Source organism: Rana temporaria, chromosome 4, assembly GCF_905171775.1.
Source record: "Rana temporaria chromosome 4, aRanTem1.1, whole genome shotgun sequence".
Taxonomy (NCBI): domain Eukaryota; kingdom Metazoa; phylum Chordata; class Amphibia; order Anura; family Ranidae; genus Rana; species Rana temporaria.
Window position 1 is genome coordinate 384157717 of NC_053492.1, and position 20571 is coordinate 384178287.

Here is a 20571-nt window from a genome sequence, read left to right on the forward strand (position 1 = left end):
ACTCTACAGTAAGAATTATGTATACCTTTCGCACAAGAACGTCTGCTCTCAGTGCTGTTAATATAATAGCATATACTGCACCTGGAAACAGTTTTCACATTGTTACTTGTGTTGTATATATGGTGCCGTTATTAGTCAGATAAGAACCATCAGGCCTAATTTTTATAAATCAATATCTTGCTATAGTTTGGACCTGAATAGAAATAGTATACACTATAATACCAAAAGTATACGGACACCTGCATTTACACACACATTAACAAGGTTTAAGAGTGTGTCTATGGGAATCTTTTACCATTCTTCCAGAAGCGCATTTGTGAGCTCAGGTACTGATGTGGATGATAAGGCCTGGCTCGCAGTCTCCGCTCTAATACATGCCAAAGGTGTTCTATCGGGTTGAGGTCAGGACTCTGTGCAGGCCAGTCAAGTTCATCCACCCCAAACTTGCTCATCCATGTCTTTATGGACCTGGACTGGTGTGCAGTCATGTTGGAACAGGAAAGGGGCCATCCCCAAACTGTTACCACAAAGTTGGGAGCATGGAATTGTCCAAAATATCTTGGTATGCTGATGCCCTAAGAGTTCCCTTTACTGGAACTAAGGGGCCAAACCCCTAAAAAACAACCCCACACCATAATCTCCCCTCCACCAATTGATTTGGACCAGTGCACAAAGCAAGGTCCATAAAGAGATGGCTGAGTGAGTTTGGGGGGGAGGAACTTGACTGGCCTGTACAGAGTCCTAACCTTAACCTGATAGAACACCTTTGGGATGAATTAGAGCAGAGACTACGAGTTGGGCCTTCTTGTCCCACATCAGTGCCTAACCTCACAAATGCGCTTCTGAAAGAAAGGTCAAATATTCCCATAGACATACTCCTAAACATTGTAGACAACCTTCCTAGAAGAGTTTAAGCTATTATAGCTGGAAAGGTTGGGCCAACTCAATATAGAGCCCTATGGAATAAGACTGGGATGCTATTATGACTACAGAACACCTCCTCCTCCTTTCTCCATAACACAGGGAGATGTCTCCTGTAGGTTAAAGAAGAGAACTATGAAAGCTAATAACACTTTCCCAGATTTCAGTTCAGTGCACAGGAAGTAACAAGGTAACAAGCTATTTGTCCAGATCAAAAAATATTTTTCGGTAAACTATGGGGTTGATTTGTTTAAAGAAAATATAGTGTGCACTGCAAGTGCACTTGCTCTAGAGTTTAGTAAACGAGGTAAAGCTTCACTTTGCAAAGAATACTCAATCACATGCAAGGAAAATAATATTTTCACATGATTGGATGGTAGAAATCAGCATAGGTTCCCTTAATTTCAGAGCTTCCCCTAAGATCTAGAGCAAATGTACTTACAGTGTACTGTATATTTGCCTTTAGTAAATTAACCTCTATGTGTACGAGGGGAAGGGCAAGTCAACAAATCGTAAGAAATTTAAAAGAGGCCAGGGGGTAAAATAAAAGGAGTCAAAATTCATCTACAATTTTCTTTTTTTTTGGGGGGATTGGGTATAGGATAGTGAAAACCCTATCTGGATTTTTTGCTGCCTTTGTCCCATTGGGGAAATGTTCCTTTATTTGGTATCTCAAGACACAATAAGAGGTGAAGTAAAGTGAGATTCCCACTTGGACAGCTGCTACTGGTATATGTTTCTGCATTTGAAGATTTGCCTTCTATTTTGTGGTCCAGTGACAACTTGAGCCTGCTGCGAATTCAAAATCGCGGTAAAATGCGCGATTTTGCGGCTGCGATTTTGCCGCGATTTCGGCCGCAATTTAATGTAAATCGCGGCACGAAATCGCAAAAAGTAGTACAGGAACTACTTTTTGAAATCGCAGATGCGGCGTCGCACTGATTAGGACAGTGCCATTGCCGACAATTGCCGCCGATTTGAGATGCGATTTGACATGTCAAATCGCATCTCAAATCATTCCAAATCGTACCCAGTGTGAACCAGGGCTGACTCACAGTTACAGTGAGTATTCTGTTAGCGCCCTGCCATCACCACAATAAATCAATGAAAGAAAAAATCTGCCCTAATGCTCCTGTTCTCAGGTCCCCCACCAGCGATCCTTCTCTTTTCAGCTTGCCACCAGAGGAATCTGCTTCCTATTCTGGCACACCTGTGGGCTTGTTACCAAGCCTGTGCTGCCTGTGCCTATAGACACAGATGATGAGTCTTGGTCTGGCCCCTGGCTCCCTCGTCACAGGATTTGACTGACAGCAAAGCCTGTGAGAGCAGAGAGAAGAGGAGAGATCCACTGCAGATGTGCACAACCCTGGATCGAGAACAGGCTCAAGCAAGTATAATGGGGGGTAAGGGGGTGATACACATACTGAAATATTACCCTGATGCAGGGAATGTAGTAAGGCAAAAAAATGTTTAATGGGTTTACAACCACTTTAAGCTCAGAGATTCTTCCTGGCCATTTTACAAGGGAAATATGTTCTGATGACTTCTGGAGGCTGGAAAACACTTTCCAAGACCAATAAAGACCAACAATTCCTTAAATATCTTGAAGCGTAACTTTGCTTGAAAAAGGAATTATGCTTATCCTCCTCCTTATTTTAAACATATTTTTTCTGGGAGCATGTACCTAGCTTTGACAGGTACCATCTCCCACTTCTGCTCAGCTCACCAAGGCAAGCTGAGCAGAAGTTCAGCCCTCCCTTAGACTGCAGCCTCCTGGGGATCTGTGACATGTCCCAGGAGGTTGCAGTCTAAGGACTATTCAAAAGGAGCAGTGCAACTCACATATGCACAGTTAGGAGCCAGCTGTGAAACCGTCGGGAGCTACAGCCAGCCTCCCACAATCAACACGGTGGTGCCAGGGACCTAAACACTGGCAAAAATTAGTGCAACGACAGCGCTGGATCCCTGGAATAGTAAGTATCTTTTTATTAAGCCACCAGCTACAGAATTTTAGCTGCTGACATTTATTTTTTATAAACCTGACCAGAGTTTCTCTTTAACAGCAAAAAAACAAGATCTGAGCATGTAGGCCCCTAAAAATGGCAGCAGAGTGCTAGTCATAGGGGACAAGGGGGAGGGAATCTTTAGTTCTGTGTAAAAAGAAACATGACTTACATCACATACAAACATTGCCACAAATGTCACAGATATACTACAGTGGCATAACATTCATACTGTGTACGCTGTAGCTAAGCATTCCCCAATGTAGCTAATGGTCAATTGGTGAGCATTGAATCCGAGCATACGTGTTTGTACTTTCGACTTTTATGTGACGACAAACCATGGTCTGCCAAAAATTTACTGGCATGTCATACAACATTTGTTGGCGGAAAGTTGGACAACAATTGTCAAAAGGAGCGTACTAACGGTAAGATTTTAGGACAACAAAATGTAAACAGACTATCCCCTGCCAACAATCGTATCGTGTGTATGAGGCTTAAGGCTGACCCTACATGTTCAATCGCAGAGGTGATCAAACACCACCAAAATAAAGCTCTATTTGTGGGCAAAAAAGGATGTCAATTTTGTTTAGGTATGTATTAGGTAGGTATTATGTTGGAAGCTACTCCCCATTACTTTATTCCTTTTGCTGTCTTATTGGTTTGGTTTGCGCATTAGTACTCCTGCTGTTGTAATTTTGTTTAGGTACAGCGTTGCATGACCGTGCAATTGTCAGGTAAAGTAACGAAGTGCCGTATCACAAAAATGGCCTGGTCATGAAAGGGGGGGTAAACCTTCCAGAGCTTAAGTGGTTAAATAAATATAAAGCAGATGACAATAAACTGTTAAACAAAAAAATTATATCAATCAATTAATTGATTATGATATAAACTCAAGAACTCTTTAAAATTAAGCCCAGCCTTATGTTCTCTGAAGCTGCAGTAAACAAGTTCCTGAAATGGGAACTGCCACATGCAGTGTACACTATGAAACAGTTTTTCTTATTCGGGGAGAGAAACTCCCTGAGAAATGAGAAAATAAGAAAAACAGTGTACACTGCATGTGGCACAATGGGGTCGATTTACTAACACAAAATCTGGTGCAGTTGTGCATGGTAGTCAATCAGCTTCTAACTTCAGCTTCTTTAATTAAACTTTGGCAATAAAACCTGGAAGCTGATTGTTTTTTTAAGCAGAGCTGCACCAGATTTTTCACTCTCCAGATTTAGTAAATAAACCCCAAACTGTTAATAGGGAAAAATCTGATAAGTCACAGAATTCTCTCCCCGATTCAGAGATTGTGTTACATACCGTGTAAGCAATTAAACAACTTTTCTCAAAGAGAAGGGAAGAGCCAGGAGCTTCTTCACTGCAGCTTCACAGAAGAGACTTGGTGCTAATAAATTCCCCAGTGACCAGAAGTTTAACAGTGGGAAGGGTATGCCTCATCGCTGCACATGGTTTCTACAGGGTCTAGCTCCCTGACTGATGTGGGACATCACTTAAATACAAGTCACTAAAGCTATAGAATTAATTGAATTACATTTTTTAGCTAAACTTAAAATGTATGCTCCAAATTGCCATGGTCGAATGCTCATGCAGTCTATAGGTAAAAGAAAAAGGAGAAATACCCCCCCCCCCCTACAGGATTCAGCTGCCTTCACAATGTGGGTCCTACTTCATTACAGGTTAGGTTACTAAAGCTATAGAGGAGATATAGGAGCTCTGCTTATCTTTACTGTCCATTATAACAAAGAAGCAAAAATAACATATACTGTATACAACATATGTACATAAGAACATGGCATTACAAATCACAAATTAACACAATATACAAGGTATGATGTGTTCACAATTAAACTTTTCCAATAAAATAAACCCTATCCAGGGGACCACAAATTTATTTTCAGTAAAAATAGTACATATTTGCTAGAGGTCACAGAAGACATTCAAACCATCATACAAAATTATAAGCCAAGAAAAAAACAGATGGATTCTAGATTTGCAATGAAATCAGATCAATGGAAATGTAGTCCACAGGGATTTAAGACACACAGTCCTATATTCTCAAAATGTACTTCAATTGAAAAATCATAAACGCTTTGCTAACTTTTATTTTAAGCAATAAGTGTTACACTAGAAAAGCAAAAAACATCATTTTAGTTGAACATGTTATAGTAAAATCCATTTATTTGCTCTAGCATCTGTACAAATGATATCATATACTGGTGTATATAATTTTAATAAATTAATATTTTATATAGAGAAAATTAAATTTTCTACACTAATATTGTTGCCAGTTGGTAGCGCATGAAGGCCCAGATTCACAGAGCAGGGCGCACATTACGCCGCTGTAGAGTAACCCCTGTACGCTACGCCAACGCAGCGCAGAGAGGCAAGCATGGAATTCAGCAAGCCAGTGCTCCCAACGTTGCACCAGCGTGGCGTGGGTTTCAAAGGCCCAGGCCGGCGTGGGTGTGACCCATGCAAATGATGGGCCGAGCGCCAGACAAGTACGTATAACGAACTGCGCATGCGCCGTGACGTGGATGCATCCCCCTGCGCCTGCTCACAACCACTTCGGAACAACTGCCTAATATACGCCGGATCACTGCGTACGCCGTGAACGTAACCTACGCCCAGCCAGACACACGTCCGATGTACAATACGCCTGCTCATGTTCCCTGGTGCAGACCTTTGCATGTCTGGTGCTGGGTTGCACCTCCTTTATGGGGAATAACTTTACGATGGACATACAACTTACGCACACCTCACATAGCCTGCGTCGGGCGCACTTACGTTCGTGAATCGCCGTATTTCCCTCATTTGCATGTTTGAATGAGTAATCAATGGGAGCGGCACCATGCACCCAGCCTAAATGTACGCCCACCCTATGCTGGCGTAAGCAAGCTACGTCGGCAGGGTGTAGCCTGTTTATAGGCGCATCTTAGTTTGTGGGTCTGGCGTACAGATACAACCGCGCACATTTGCACTTACGTCGGTGTATCTTGTTATACGTCGGCGTAAGTGCTTTGTGAATCTGGGCCCAAGTCTTCAATATACTTTTTGTCCTAACACCTTTCCTCCCTCATGGGCTATATCTCCTATGTACTACTCAGAACTCACTATTGGATTGGAATGCATTATTTATATTGTCTGTTTATATATGCACTGTACTTTTGCTGTTCATTTGATGGGTCTTTGTTCAATCTGTATGGCTCTGCAACTGAGAGTTTCTTGAAATAATAAAAAAGCATACTTAAAAAAAAAAATAGGGAAGTGTAATATGCAACAATCCTGTGCAAGGGGCAGATATATATGGCAATAATTATTAGAATATAGTAACCTGAAATTAGATTAGTTAGCACTAAAACTCCTGTCCTGTGTAGCTGATTTGATTGGGTATTTGCAACCTTCATAGGTTTTTAGAAACAGAGCGTTCTGGTCGGGACAGATGCATAAATAGGCATGACCATGCCTCATACCATTGCTATCACCACGTTGAGTGACTCCTGGTAGCGGCGGATGCATCAAGCAGCCTCTTTTTTATGGTATGTGCTAAACACTATGGTCTGTTACAGCCCCCCCCCCCCCATAATCACAGGAGTATGGCTGCTCTTTGCTTGTGGTACTTGTAGTTCCACGTTTACAAGACTATGTATTCTTTCTTGTAGGTGAATCTACCTAGCAACCCCAATGATGCAGCTGCTAAGTACTACTCTATCTCAGACTCATTGGAGTTCTGGCCATTATACAGGATCTACAATGTGGGAATATGCTCTTTTATCCTTTACTTGTTATATTGTGGTGTTTCTCTAATTACTGCTGCACTGGGGTTGAGTAGCTTCTTAACCTGCTTGCCTTCTTTTTATTCTAGAGGTCTTATGCTTTCAGTAAATATATGCTTTTGGGGATCTTTCACAAATTCTGAAAGCTGTAATGGAAAAATGAAAACCTTCCGATTTTTGGAGAAATTTGGATATTTACACTTTTGCGTTTGTTAAATTTTCACCATTTTGCAAAAAGGCGCAATTTAAAAGTTACAAATATTTGTTATTTATTCACTCAATACAAATTAAGCTTTTATATTAAGTAGGAATATTGTAAAATTTGCTGTGTTTTTATCTGCTAATAATGGTTTTAGTGTATTTTTTGCAAACATATTGGTTTAATAAAAACTTGTGCAGTAGCACCTTCTTTTATTCTACTTACGTGCTTTCAGAAAATATATGGTTTGGGGGGGGGTCTTTCACAAATTCTGAAAGCTATAAGTGAAAAATAAAAAACAAAGGAAAAATTGCAAAAATGGTCTGGCCACCTGAGTGTACAAAATGGCGCACAGGGCCTGGCAGCGAAACAGTTAAGAGCTATGGACGGAAGTGACTGTTTGATGTCGCTTCCACCCTGCAATGGTATGGAGCCGGGTGGGGGCCATCTTCCCCTCACTCAGCTTCATACCACACAAGGAGAAGGCCCCGATCGCTGCCTCCCCCGCTGCCGGCGGCTACGGTAAGCAGCGGAGGGCACCCAAGCGCGGCGGGAGGGTTGGGCCCCTCTCCCACCACCAATTAAAGCGAATTCACAGCTGAGACCACTTTTATCTGAAAGCCGATCGCCTGCTGAAGAAGTGGATACCAGGTTATGGCAGCTTGCTGCTGCCATAACAACGATATTCCACTTCCACGATATTCCACAAACAGCCGACGTGTAACAACGGCAGGAGATTGGCAAGTGGTTAATTAATACCCCCCCCAACTATATATATTTTTTATGTCACATTATCTGTAGGCTTAATTAATTTGTTTATTATCCCTTGCTATACAGACCATTCAACCATTTGCAGCATCCGTCTCTCCCTGGACAGCTGTCAATTATCTTACCAGTTAAACGCAACTGTGATCTATACATTGTAAGCTCAGATCCTATTGATCTAACTATCCCTTAATTTGCATGCAGTCAATGTTGTTCTTCTGCACTTAAGTATGGCTATACCTCTGTTCTCTGTTCATGGCTAAATTCACCATTATGGGACCGCTTGTCCAATTTGTGGCACATCTTTGTATTGTTAAATAATATTGCATGTGTCCCCATAGTTGTGGTTTACTCCATCTATGCTTGGGTTATGGTGTACTTTTTTATCGATGTACATCATTTATTGTAAGATTTATTGTTTGTTGTTTTTTTTTAAATCTATGTAGAATTTATATCTAAGCTCCTGAAAAAGCGCTTATGGACATAACATGTAGAGCCGAGCTAAAGCACACCCTAACCAACTTACACCAAGTCTGATATAATACTAAATTTGACTTACTGAGGATGCTTCTACGACGGTTCAGGGCAGAAATTCTCTGGTGTAATTAGTGGTGTGACCTTTAGCATTTAGGCAATATTTATATTGCAGTTTTTTTAATAAGGTTTGTGTGTATTTTCTTTTTTTAAATGAAAATTTTGTAATAAAGATGTCTAGTTTTTAACATTGTGTCATAGTGCTTATAAAGTTCAATATCAAATTGTCCAAATAGTATTTTTCCTTCATGGGTTTTTACCTTTCCAACGCACCATGCAAATCAACACTTGAGCATTTAAAAACTAGAAAATTCTTTGCTAAAAGAATTAAATGCACACATTTAGGCTGTGTTGAACTGACTTTAATCAGAAAGCTGCAAGTGCATACTAATGAATTCAGACTCTCCTGCAGCCTCTCACAGCTTGACACTGATGAAGAAAAATGAGCACTTTTCATATTCTCCCTGTGCGTATTTTTTTCTAATTTTTCAGAAGCTGCTCAGGCTACATTCACAGAGCTGTCACAGGCGACAAATGAAGCTGTTTGTTTTTATTTCTTCTTTAACAAGATAAAACACTGCGTATGTTAAAAAAAAAAAAAAACTTCAAAACAAAATTGGATTTTTACAGATCATGGTATTAGCTCATGCAATATAAAAATCATTTAATGCATTTATATGTTATGAATTAATTCATGAAAAAGATCTTGAGAAAAAAAATGAAGGACAATAAAAGGAGGTCTTTTATATAAAACACAGTATACTGTAGTGTTGGATGTTTTATAAACATTTAGATTTATGAGATATTGAAAATGGAACTGTCAAGATAAGGTAAACCCCTTTTAAGGGATTTGATTAATCTGAAAATAGAGTTACTAAGAAAGTAGACTGGAATAACTAATTTGCCACAAATATTTAATAAAGTGGAGAAAATACATGTACTTAAAGAAAAAGGGACCGAAAAATGTTGTTTGAATATTTTCCTGTCTGGCAAACTGAACATAATTTCTGCCTGCTTATTCCACCCCTGAAAGGCACACAGGTTCATGCAAGCATTGCACAGGTCTAGAGGTTTGCAGCAACCAGACAGATACAAATACAAACCTGTAAGATGGATTTGTTTCTTTTGGGTGGAGGAATTACTTTGTTATATTTACCATTAAGGTGTATGTACAGTTACTTGTGAAAGTATTCACCCCCATTAGTGTATTTCCTGTTTTGTTGCATTACAACCTGAAATTAAAATTGATTTTTGGGGCTCTGTACCATGTGATGTATACAACATGCCTACAACTTTGAATGTTCAAAATGTTTTTTATTATGACAAACACAATAGTTACGACGAAAAAAGCAGATCTCAAGTTTTTTATCCTTTAGCCATGAAACTCTTAAATAAGATGTTGTTAACCTCCCTGGCGGTATGATTCTTTCAGAAAAAACATGCTGAAAGCGGTACCATTATTTGCAAGGAAATTTGGCGTTTTATACTGTAGGTCTGTAATTCTTAGGAATAACTCACTTAAATCTGACCAAACAAGATTCTAATAGGCATCCCGGGTATGACATTTTTTTAAAAACAAAATTATAAATTATAATATAATAAATAATTATAAATAATTATAACAAATAATAATATAATTATAATAAAAATTATTCAATAATGTAATCAAATTAAAATCACTGAAATTTGCTCAGTTGCAGAATTGTTGCTGTCATTATTTTTTTTTTTTATGACGAATTTCCCCACAAATCGCTATCGCACAATTCTGCAAGTGATTATAATTTATTATCGCTGTTTTTTAGCTGATCTAAAACTATTTTTGACATAAAGGGACACTTTTGGTTGCTATGAACAATCTACAGTTTGCAGGGAGAAAGAAACGTTTTTATTATATAAAATGACATGCATGACACAGGACAGACCACTAGGGACAGGGGGGGTGTGTTTTTTTTACATACAGTACTGTAATCTATAAGATTACAGTATACTGTATGTAAGGTGTTTGTTTACGTTTTTGAATTTGGCGCCGTTCTCCGTCCCTGTGCGTCGTAACGTCGCAGGGAACGGAGATCGGCGTCACACGGAGGCACTATGTGAATCGAGCGAGGTCCTGCTCGCTCACACAGCGCGGTGGCATCGCTGGATCGAGGGACAAGGTAAGTAAAAAGTGCCTGTGGATCTAGCGAGGCAAGCCCGAGACTGACTCGAGGTTACCGATCGTAGCAGGAAAATCTAACCCCGAGTCAGTCTCGGGAACACCGCCCAGGAGGTTAAACCAAATCATTTTAGAAAACCTATAATTAGATCTAAGGTATTTGTAAGACCCCTTTGACACTGGGACATTTTTTTAGGCGCTTTAGCACTGGAAATAGCCTCTGCTAAGTGCCTGAAAACCATTTATCATTCATTCTAGTGTGACTTTTCACACTTGGGCAGCACGATTGCCGTATGGGAAAAAAAACTGCAAGCAGCATCTTTGGGGCGGGTATACAGCACTCTCAAAACGACCCTGCTCATTGGAATGATTGGGCAGTGCTTTCAAAGTGCCTTAATAGTGCTTTGAACGTTTTTAACCCTTTTTTGGGGGTTAATTGCGCTCCACTAGCGAATGAAAAGCAGTGCAAAATCGCCACTTAAACAGCAGTAAAACACCGCTAAAACGAGCAGCGCTTTAGTGCTAACACGGCCGTGGCCCCAGTGTGAAAGGGGTCTTAGAGAAGATTTACTTCCCTGATCTTCTGCATCACTGTGCTGCTAGACCAGTCCCCACAGCATCTTTTCCTTTACACTCCACCAGCCTACGGCCCTGATGTCATCAAGACTAATGCAGGTTTCATAGCTCCGTATTTGATGTGATGATGCTCAGAGACACTCCACCATTTGAGAATAAGGGAGGGCCATCTGCCATGGGTGTGGATGATCAGGTAAGTTAAAGTGCTTCTCCTCTCCCCTCAACCAAATGAGCAGTTAACCCTTGCAATGTGGGTGCAGAGTTGGGCTTTAACTTTGAACATCGCAATGAGCACCATTACATCCATTATGGCAAAATGAAAAAAAAGTCACTTTTAATTCCAGTTTGTAATGCAACAAAACAGGAAAAACACCAAGAGGGTAAACATTTTTGCAAGGTACTTTAAACCCTAACAATTATCCTGTATTTAAACCATAACTTTCCTAAAAATAAAGATCTTTATACAGGTGTGTTAGCTTTGTGAACTGAGTCTAATGAAATCGAATATATTTTTGTTGTAAAACACATAATGGTAAAAGATATACCCCCAACTGTTAAATTCTGCCTTTTAAAAAATGACATAAAACTCAATTCTCTAAGCTAACACATCAGGAGAAGGATCCTTGTTTTCATGAAAAAAAAAACTATTAGCTAAGAACCAGTAAATTTGAAAATCACAGTTAGATCATTGAAAATAAACATCCTTATTGTATTGTTAAAGTGGAATAATTTGAAAAAGTAAAATACTGTGAGCAAGAAGGCTCTTTTTTTGCAGAACAGACATGCTTTACTAGTCATACTAGAAAGTATATAGCAGTTGTGCTCAACACATGGCCCACCGTCTCTTTGTGTGAAGCCCATCATGTCCGCCACCTGTTGCGCAGCAGAGCGGCACAACAGCACTTGACACTGAAATAAACTCTGCCGTCAGGTAGAGTGATCTCCTCCCTACAGTACAAGTAAAATCCCAATATCAAGAAGCCATGTCATTACTTATTACTTTTTTCTCTTTTTAAATTTGCATAAACAAGCATTGTAAAGTCCCAGTCTCAATAGGGAGAGAGAATGGTGTGAGAGTGTGTAATCAGGTTAGTAACCCCCAATGCTAGGAGGTTGCATTTCAGTGCCACTGACCAGCAATGAAGAGAGAGAGGGGGAGGGGGTGGGGTGTTTAAACAACACTTCACACAAGCAATTTAAGGGTGGGGGAAGGGTTAAAAAACACTGTCGCTGAACAGCAATTAGGGGTGTTAAATATCATTGCAACTTGGAGGCGGGGTTAACAGCACACCCACTGACCATCAATTAAAGCTGGGGGATTGAATAGCACTGCAAATGAGCACCAGTGCAAAAGGGGGTGTTAACATTATTGCCACAATGTGGGGGGGGGCATTTAATAGTACTGTAGTACTGACCACTCTAGGCCAGGATAATTTTGGGTGTTTTTATAAAGTATGATTTCCATATTTTTCAAGTACAATTTATTTCCCAAGATAAATTTTCAAATGTCAAATATGATTAGGGTCAAGCAATGTTTTTGATATGCAGTATATGTAGAGAAAGGCTGATTAAGTTGCTTACTTGTAAGGTATGTGTTTGCTGCCATTCACCAGTGCTAGAATGACATTGCCCAGAGCAGACAGTGAGAGACACAAGCTTGTGTTTCCATCTCTATTCTTGCTCTGCACCTTCACGCAGCTTCCCAAATCAATAAGATGCAATCGACTCCGGCCTCCTGACACTGCAGAGAGAAGGGAAAATTAGTTATGTTTCGACAACTGTAGATTTGTTTTGCTATGTTTGATAACTGTATTTCAAAAAAATGTTTTTCTCTTTTGATACTATTTGACAAATATGCATTTAGATCTCATTCAAGCCTCAAAAAATGTCAGTAGAGCGGAGTACAGCAATTGTGATTTTAAGTATATTAAACTTAGGCCGCGTACACACAACGTTTTTTATGGTCTAGAAAAAATTACGTTTTTTTCAACCCGATTTTTGTTAAGCCGGCCTTGCCTACACACGATCGTGAAAAAAAATGCTCTAGCAAAGTGCGGTGACGTACAACACGTACGACGGAACAATAAAGGGGAAGTTCCATTCAGATGGCGCCACCCTTGGGGCTGCTTTTGCTGATTTAGTGTTAGTAAAACTTTGGTGAGAGACGATTTGCGCTTTTCAGCCTGTTACAGCGTGATGAATGTGCTATCTCCATTACAAATGCTAGTTTTACCAGAACGAGCGCTCCCGTCTCATAACTTGCTTCTGAGCATGCACGTTTTTTTCATGTCGTTAATGCCCATTTTTTTTACATTGTGAAAAATGCGCAAGAGCCCACACACAATCGTTTTTAATGTCGTGTGTACCCGGCTTTAGACTTAGCAGGCATCTTACCCTATTGCGCAAATCTTAACCTCAGTTTCTCAGGTCAAATTTGTTCCCTCCCATGCCTCACTATTGATTCATATGTATAAAAGGTAGGGAATCAATCACTAAAACTGTCTAAAAAGTCATGTTAGCAGTTTAATAAACCTAAAATTACATCATGCTACTAGCTTAGGTTGGTAGGTATGAATAAATCTAGAAAATTATATTTAATTTGCTAAATCACTGTATATAATAAAGAATTGCAATTTTTAAACAAAATATGTGTTTCCTTCTTTTTCAATTCTTTAATGCATCTAAGTTTTTATTTATTACAGCCTCTTTGCAGTCACATCCAATCTATCTGCATGTACTCCAATGATATCTGCAAAGTATTTCTCAGAGTGCGTTTTCAGGTGGTAACCATGTATGTGTAAGATGTGTTGAAATAACCACGTTTTCAGTCTAGCCTAGGTGACAACCAAACCCAGGAGATAAGTTGAGAAAAAGAGTGCCTGCATGGAGGTATAATTTTAATGAGAACGTCAGATTATTAACTTGGAAAATAACGTTAGGGCTCTTTCACATGGGCTGTCCGATCAGGTGGACCCTCCAGTCTCCTCGGACACATGTCCGCTGACACCTGCTGCCATCTAATTCGATCCTGTCCGGCAAAAACAAACGGATGGTGGTCCTATTTTCTATCCATCTGGCGATTCAGATGGAAACGGACAGGCAACCCATTTCCATCTGAATTCCCCACAGAGGAGAGTGGGGCGTGTGTCAGGAGCTCAGTAGGGGTCAGCTGAGTAAGCAGATTCTGCTAAGCCTAGGCACCCGTGTAAAAGGGGCCTTAAAATGACAAATATGACTCTTATAGTTTAGGTATTGGGTTTACATACAATGTAACCAAAGGAGAAAGATAGCATAATAAATGTAGAGAATGTTGCTAGTCAAGCGTAGACACAAATTTAGGATTGCCACAGAATGAACTGTACACAATTTGCACCATACATATGTCAAAATTGCACCACACATATGAGACAATATACATAACCATCTATCTATTCGCACACAAATTAGCATCAGCATCATTTCTTACATAAGTCATTTGCACTGCGGGTTAAAAATACCATAAATATTTCCATGGCTTACTGCAGTCCCATTATTTTTTTTAAATTTGGAAACATTTACAAGGTATAATGTGTACCTTCACTGATAATAGGGTGTTATTTAATTACATGGTACAAAAAGATGGAAAGGCCATTACATTACACTAGGTTTCTAATAATTCTCAATGAGATATCTGATTGGCTATAAAAAGCCACAACATATCATTACATTTAGCACTCCATATAATTACTCTTAGGACTATGGTATTAAATAAGCTTTGCATTATTAAAATGCCTTGGCGTGGGTATACAACAAGAAACTTTGGTAGTTTAATAATAAGTCCAAATTATTTATGCTAATGTTTGACTTCTGTCACTTAAAAAAAAGACTCTGTTTTCCTCTCATACAAACATTGTCTGAAATGACCTAATCAGCTTCTAACTGAGGCTTGTTCAATTAAACTTTGACAAAAAATAAATACAAACTGAAAGCTGGTTTCTATGCAGAGCTCCACCAGATTTTGCACACTACAGTTTTCGTAAATCAGCCCCATAGTGTTGTATATCTGGACACAGCAATGTGTTAAATTAGTTATAATTAAATAATGAAATAAGTAGTAAAATTATTGCGAAAACAACATTAAATTAAAATTGAAATAATAGTGCATAAAATCAAGCACGGAAAATATAAAGGTCATGGCTTATGTTTATATGATTATTTATCACAATTTTGGTATAGACTGAACCAAATCAACAATATCAGTAAATATTAAGACTGGAGCTAGATTAGAAGTGATAAGTAATAACCCAAAACTGGGAAGTTTAAGTAAAAGCAATTTAAACTACATATTAGATGGATCTCAGACATTTTTAAAAACACTAAAATAAAACAAATATTAAAAAAGGGGCAGACTTGATGGACCATTTGGTCTTTTTCTGTTGTCACTCTTCTATATCTCCATTTATGTGTTTCTATATTTACTATTATGCTTTCAGAACACGCAGTATGGATGACTCTGACCATAGACAATAGACCCTAAATTGAAAGCAACAGCAGTGCAAATTACCACATTCAGAACCTTGCTCAGACCACAGGTATATAAAGTCTAGTATGTACAGCAATATACTACACCTTTGACTTCTTTTCCACTATCATTTTCACAGCTGCCAATTAGCAAAGGTGTCGATTTTATTGACCTAGATATGTATACATCATTACCAGTAATAATAAAAAACTAATTACATAGGGTTATGATAACAAAGCCAAACATTTTATCAGATGGATATCAAGCGAAAATTAGTTCTTATAAAACAGTAAAGAGATGGACTTCTACTTACTGCCTCCTTTTCCACTCTTTTCCATCCGATACTGATAAATGTGCAATGTAAATAGCATATGAGAATTTCTGTAGTCATCTTCATCACAGTCCCGTTGGCTACTTTTGCGTGAGGCAATGGCTGCGTCCAGGAAAAAAGCAGCTTTCTCAGCCGTGGGGGCCCTCAACTCACTCTGGTTCTGCAGCTGAAAATGTAAAAGTTACATTTTTATAGTATATAATAATTACATTAATGTAGGAGATAGAGGCACCAGTTATTTTATATGCACCAGCACATATTTCAGAGAACCATTAGTTAATGGCTCACATATGATGTTCTCCTCTAGAGTGGTTAAAGTGGTTCTAAAGGAAGGTTTTCGCTGCATTAAGGGAAAACAACATTTGTGTGTGCTCCCCCCACCAGCTCCCCTTATACTTACCTAGTATTTAAGCTAGGATTGTGGGGGGAGGGTGAATAAGATTATAATGGGGCAGACAGGTCAGACAGGGGTCAGTCCCTATTGGTGGGGGGATGGGGAAAGATGGGGGAGGGCTATGGTAAGTGATAAGAAGGTTCCAATGCTACAAATAACCATTGCAAATGGTACAATTTGTACTAAAATAAAAAAATATGCAAAATGCGTGTGCAAAATGTGACAATTAAGTAAAGTGTTTGTTCACCAATGCAAGAAGTATGTCAAGCAAATTAGGTAAGTTGGAAGCTTTGGTGCACAAAGATAACTATGATTTAATTATTGCTAGATCTTGGTTTCATTCTTCACATGACTGGGCTATTAATATTCTTGGCTATGCTCCCTTTTGGAGAAAAGGAGTAAAAAGAAAAGATGGTGGTGTCTGTCTCTATGTGAGAAGTGATCTCAAAGCGAGTGTGAAAGAGAACCTAGTTGATGGGAAGTGTGATGACGATGAGGCATTATGGGTGTAACTGTACATGGGTGTGCGTACTACAAAGGTCATCATTGTCGTTTGTTATAGTCCTCCCAGTGTTAACAAGGAGGTAGGAACTCTGCTCCTTACAGAGATAGAAAGGGCTGCAAGGGCTGGGACAGTGTTAACAATTGAGGATTTTAACTACCCGGAAATTGACTAGAGTAATGGCACTGCTGCAATAGTTAAAGGGCAAAAATGTAGAAACCTATTACAAGACAGTTTTATGGTCCAGTTCATAGAGGTCCTAGCTAGGAATGATACTCTGCTGGGCCTGGTAATCTCAAACCACGCAGAGCTTATTAATAATGTTCCTATAAAATAATATCTGGATAGCAGTGACCATAACATGATTTAATTTAATGTTAGTCGTAAACAACAAAAACAACTGGAAAGATAAAAACACCTAACTTTAAGAGCGCAAAATTTCCAAGAAAGAGGGCTGCTCTCCAAGTCTTAGACTGGGAGGTAATATTGACATTGATGAACAGAGAACAGAAATGGTAATTCTTCAAAAATACTGTATGCGAACACACTGCAAAGTATATTACCATGGGCAATAAGTTTAAAAGGCTAAAAATAAAACCTATGTGGCTCACGGCCAAAGTTGAAAAAGCTATAAATAATAAGAAAAGAAAATATAAAAATGAAGGAACACTATCATCTTTTAAATGTAACAAAGAATATAACAGAATATGTAAAAAGGAAATCAAATGAGCGACCAATTGCAAAACATAGTAGGACAACCCCCCAAAAATTCTTCAAATATATTAAAAGGAAAAAGACCAGGTCTGAGCATGTAAGCCCTCCACAAAATAATGTACAGTGGGTGACTGGGGATAAAGAGAAGACATTGGCTATTGCTGCTGTCAATCAAATCCTGTGGCAAAGGAGCAGGGGGCGGGCCAAGCCACACTGTCTGTATCCATGGGATCTATGTCTATATGTCTATGGTTGGGATTGAGCCCGCAGGTGTACCACTATAGGAAGCTACATCTTATGGTGGCAAACCAAGAAGAGGAGGAGCCAGGAATTTCAGCAGGGAACTCTAGAAGAGGAAGATCGGGGCTACTTTGTACAAAACCATAGCACAGAGCAGGTAAGTATAAAATAAATATATATTTTTTTTAAATTAAACTTTACAATCACTTTAAGCATCTCTGTTATCTTAAAGAATTGCATATTCATCTTACACTGGAACATTTTAATAGTTTGTTACCTCTTTAAGACACATTTTATTTTTATCTTTCCTTTTCTCAATTCCTCTTTTCTTCCCCCTTTTAAATATTCTTATTAAGCATATCTTTCCTACCTACTGTATTTAATTACAAATCTGTACCTTGGAAAATAAAATTATCCTACATAACTTTATCACCAAATCATTATTCCAACTAACCAATAATTTTTTAAATAAAAGGTCTCTAAATCCAAGAGTAAACATGAATATATTGCAGCTGACCAGTCCTTAGATGTGGTGGCTGCATTCATTTGTATTGTTTAGGTTAAGAACATTTTCAGCAAAAAATACCTGTTGATTTTGCCAAAAATGCAATGTCCTTGTGATTTTTTGTGAGCTGAACTGAATATTGTCTTTATTCTGTAAACTTCTAATCTCCCCACTCCCCAATGTACTGGAGTGGAACAAAGGCAGACATGTTTAGAGTCCAGACTAGTAACACCCATGGAGCAATCCATAGACACAGTGGAATGAGTAAGTATAGCTACCCTGGAAAATGAATAGTGTTATTTGCAGAATTATCAGGTTAACCCCTTCCCAACCAGCCGCCGCAGTTACACTGCAGCAGGTTGGCTCCCTGGGCGTTAGTATGTCAGTTTGCCTCTTGACCACTAAGGGGCATGCACGTGCCCGCGGTGTCACGCTGGATCCGATGCGCGCGCCCGGCGGTGATGATGAATACCGAGCACCCGCGATCGCTCCACACAGAAATAGAATGGAGATCTGTCAATGTAAACATACAGATCTCTGTGCTGTCAGGGGTGAGGAGAGCAATATGTTGTTCATACTAAGTATGAACAACAATTGCTCTCCTCACCCAGGCAGTCCCATACCTGCACAGTTAGAATAGGTAACACAGTTAACCCCTTGATCGCTCCTACTGTTAACCCCTTCCCTGCTAGTGACATTTACATAGCAATCAGTGCATTTTATAGCACTGATCGCTGTATAAATGCCAATGGTCCCAAAAATGTGTCAAAAGTGTCCGATCTGTCTGTCATAATGTTGCAGTCCCGATAAAAATCGTTGATTGCCGCCATTACTAGTAAAAATATAATAATAATAAATATGCCATAAATCTTTCTATAAGCTTATTTTAATTTTGATTACCAAAAATATGTAGAAGAATTCATATCGGCCTAAACTGAGGGGAAAAAAATAGGGGTATTTATTATAGCAAAAAGTACAAAATATTGTTTTTTTTTCAAAATTGTCTGCCTTTTTTTGTTTAATCCACAAAAAATAAAAACTGCAATTGTCAGTTAACCATTTCAGCCCCAGACCATTTTGCTGGTCAATGACCGGGCCACTTTTTGCGATTCTGCACTGAGTCGCTTTAACTGACAATTGGGCGGTCGTGCGACGTGGCTCCCAAACAAAATTGGCATCCTTTTTTTCCTACAAATAGAGCTTTCTTTTGGCGGTATTTGATCACCTCTGCGGTTTTTATTCTTTGCGCTATAAACAAAAATAAAGCGACAATTTTGAAAAAATAAATTAATATTTTTTACTTTTTGCTGTAATAAATATCCCCCCAAAATATATAAAAAAAAAATGTTCCTCAGTTTAGGCTTCTACATATTTTTCGTAAAAAAAAATCGCAATAAGCGTTTGGTGATTGGTTTGCGCAAAAATTATAGCGTCTACAAAATAGGGGATAGTTTTATGGCATTTTTATTAATATTTTTTTTTTATTAGTAATGGCAGCGATCAGCAAATTTTATCGGTACTGCAACCTTATGGCGGACACTTCGGACACTTTTGACACATTTTTGGGACCATTGGCATTTTTATAGCGATCAGTGCTATAAAAACGCATTGATTACTGTAAAAATGCCACTGGCAGGGAAGGGGTTAACACTAGGAGGAGAGGAAGGGGTTAATTATGTTCCCTAGGTGTGTTCTAACTGAAGGGGGGTGGGACTGACAAGGGGAAATGACAGATTGCTGTTCATACATTGTATGAACAGACGAACAGTAATTTCTCCCCCTGACAGGACCGGGAGCTGTGTGTTTACACACACAGCTCCCGGTTCTCGTCTGTAACAAGTGATCGCACACGCCCCTAATGGCTGGAATGCGAAATGATGTATAGCTACGTGATTTCGTGCAGCCGCGCTGACCTGCCGCCGTCGGCTAGTGGCTAAAGTGACGCAATGCCGTATCGCAAAAAATGGCCTGGTCATTGAGCAGCCAAATCTTCCGGGGCTAAAAGTGGTTAAAAAGCCTGACAACCAACGAATGCATCATTTCCAAGGTCTGGTAAGCTGCACTATATAATATTTTAGTTTTTAGATTTAGATACCTTTGAGTATAGGCACTGGTTACTCAGGTATGGACTGATGCTTTGTTTTTTTAAATCTACACTGCTGTGACCTTTATTTTTATTCTTGCTTGATTTTATGCAATCACAGACACCTAAGACCACCTTCCTTCACCATAATAATGCGGTGTCAAAATGTCATGCATGAAGGCTAGTTTTTCTATAGTTCACAAGACATCACCCACTTGACATTGGTTACAATAAAAAGGCCATTGCATTTTAAGTAAACCTTTAACTCACATAATGGCATCCTCTGTTAGTGGCCAGCATTAGGTCTATTTTTTATTGCTAGAGAAAGAAAACCGCCGCTCCAGACAAATGCACTTCAGCGGT

The 20571-nt window shown here is 39.1% G+C and overlaps 1 protein-coding gene across 1 annotated transcript in view; it reads right to left on the bottom strand.

The window, feature by feature from the left end:
• The window catches only part of KIF26B (kinesin family member 26B), a 472460-nt gene that overhangs the window by 49084 nt on the left and 402805 nt on the right, over positions 1-20571 (bottom strand). The window contains exons 9-10 of the mRNA XM_040351064.1: positions 15753-15936; positions 12520-12679 (exon numbers count right to left, since the gene is read on the bottom strand). Of these exons, the coding sequence (XP_040206998.1) occupies positions 12520-12679; positions 15753-15936 (344 nt within the window). The remainder of the gene's footprint in view (positions 1-12519; positions 12680-15752; positions 15937-20571) is intronic.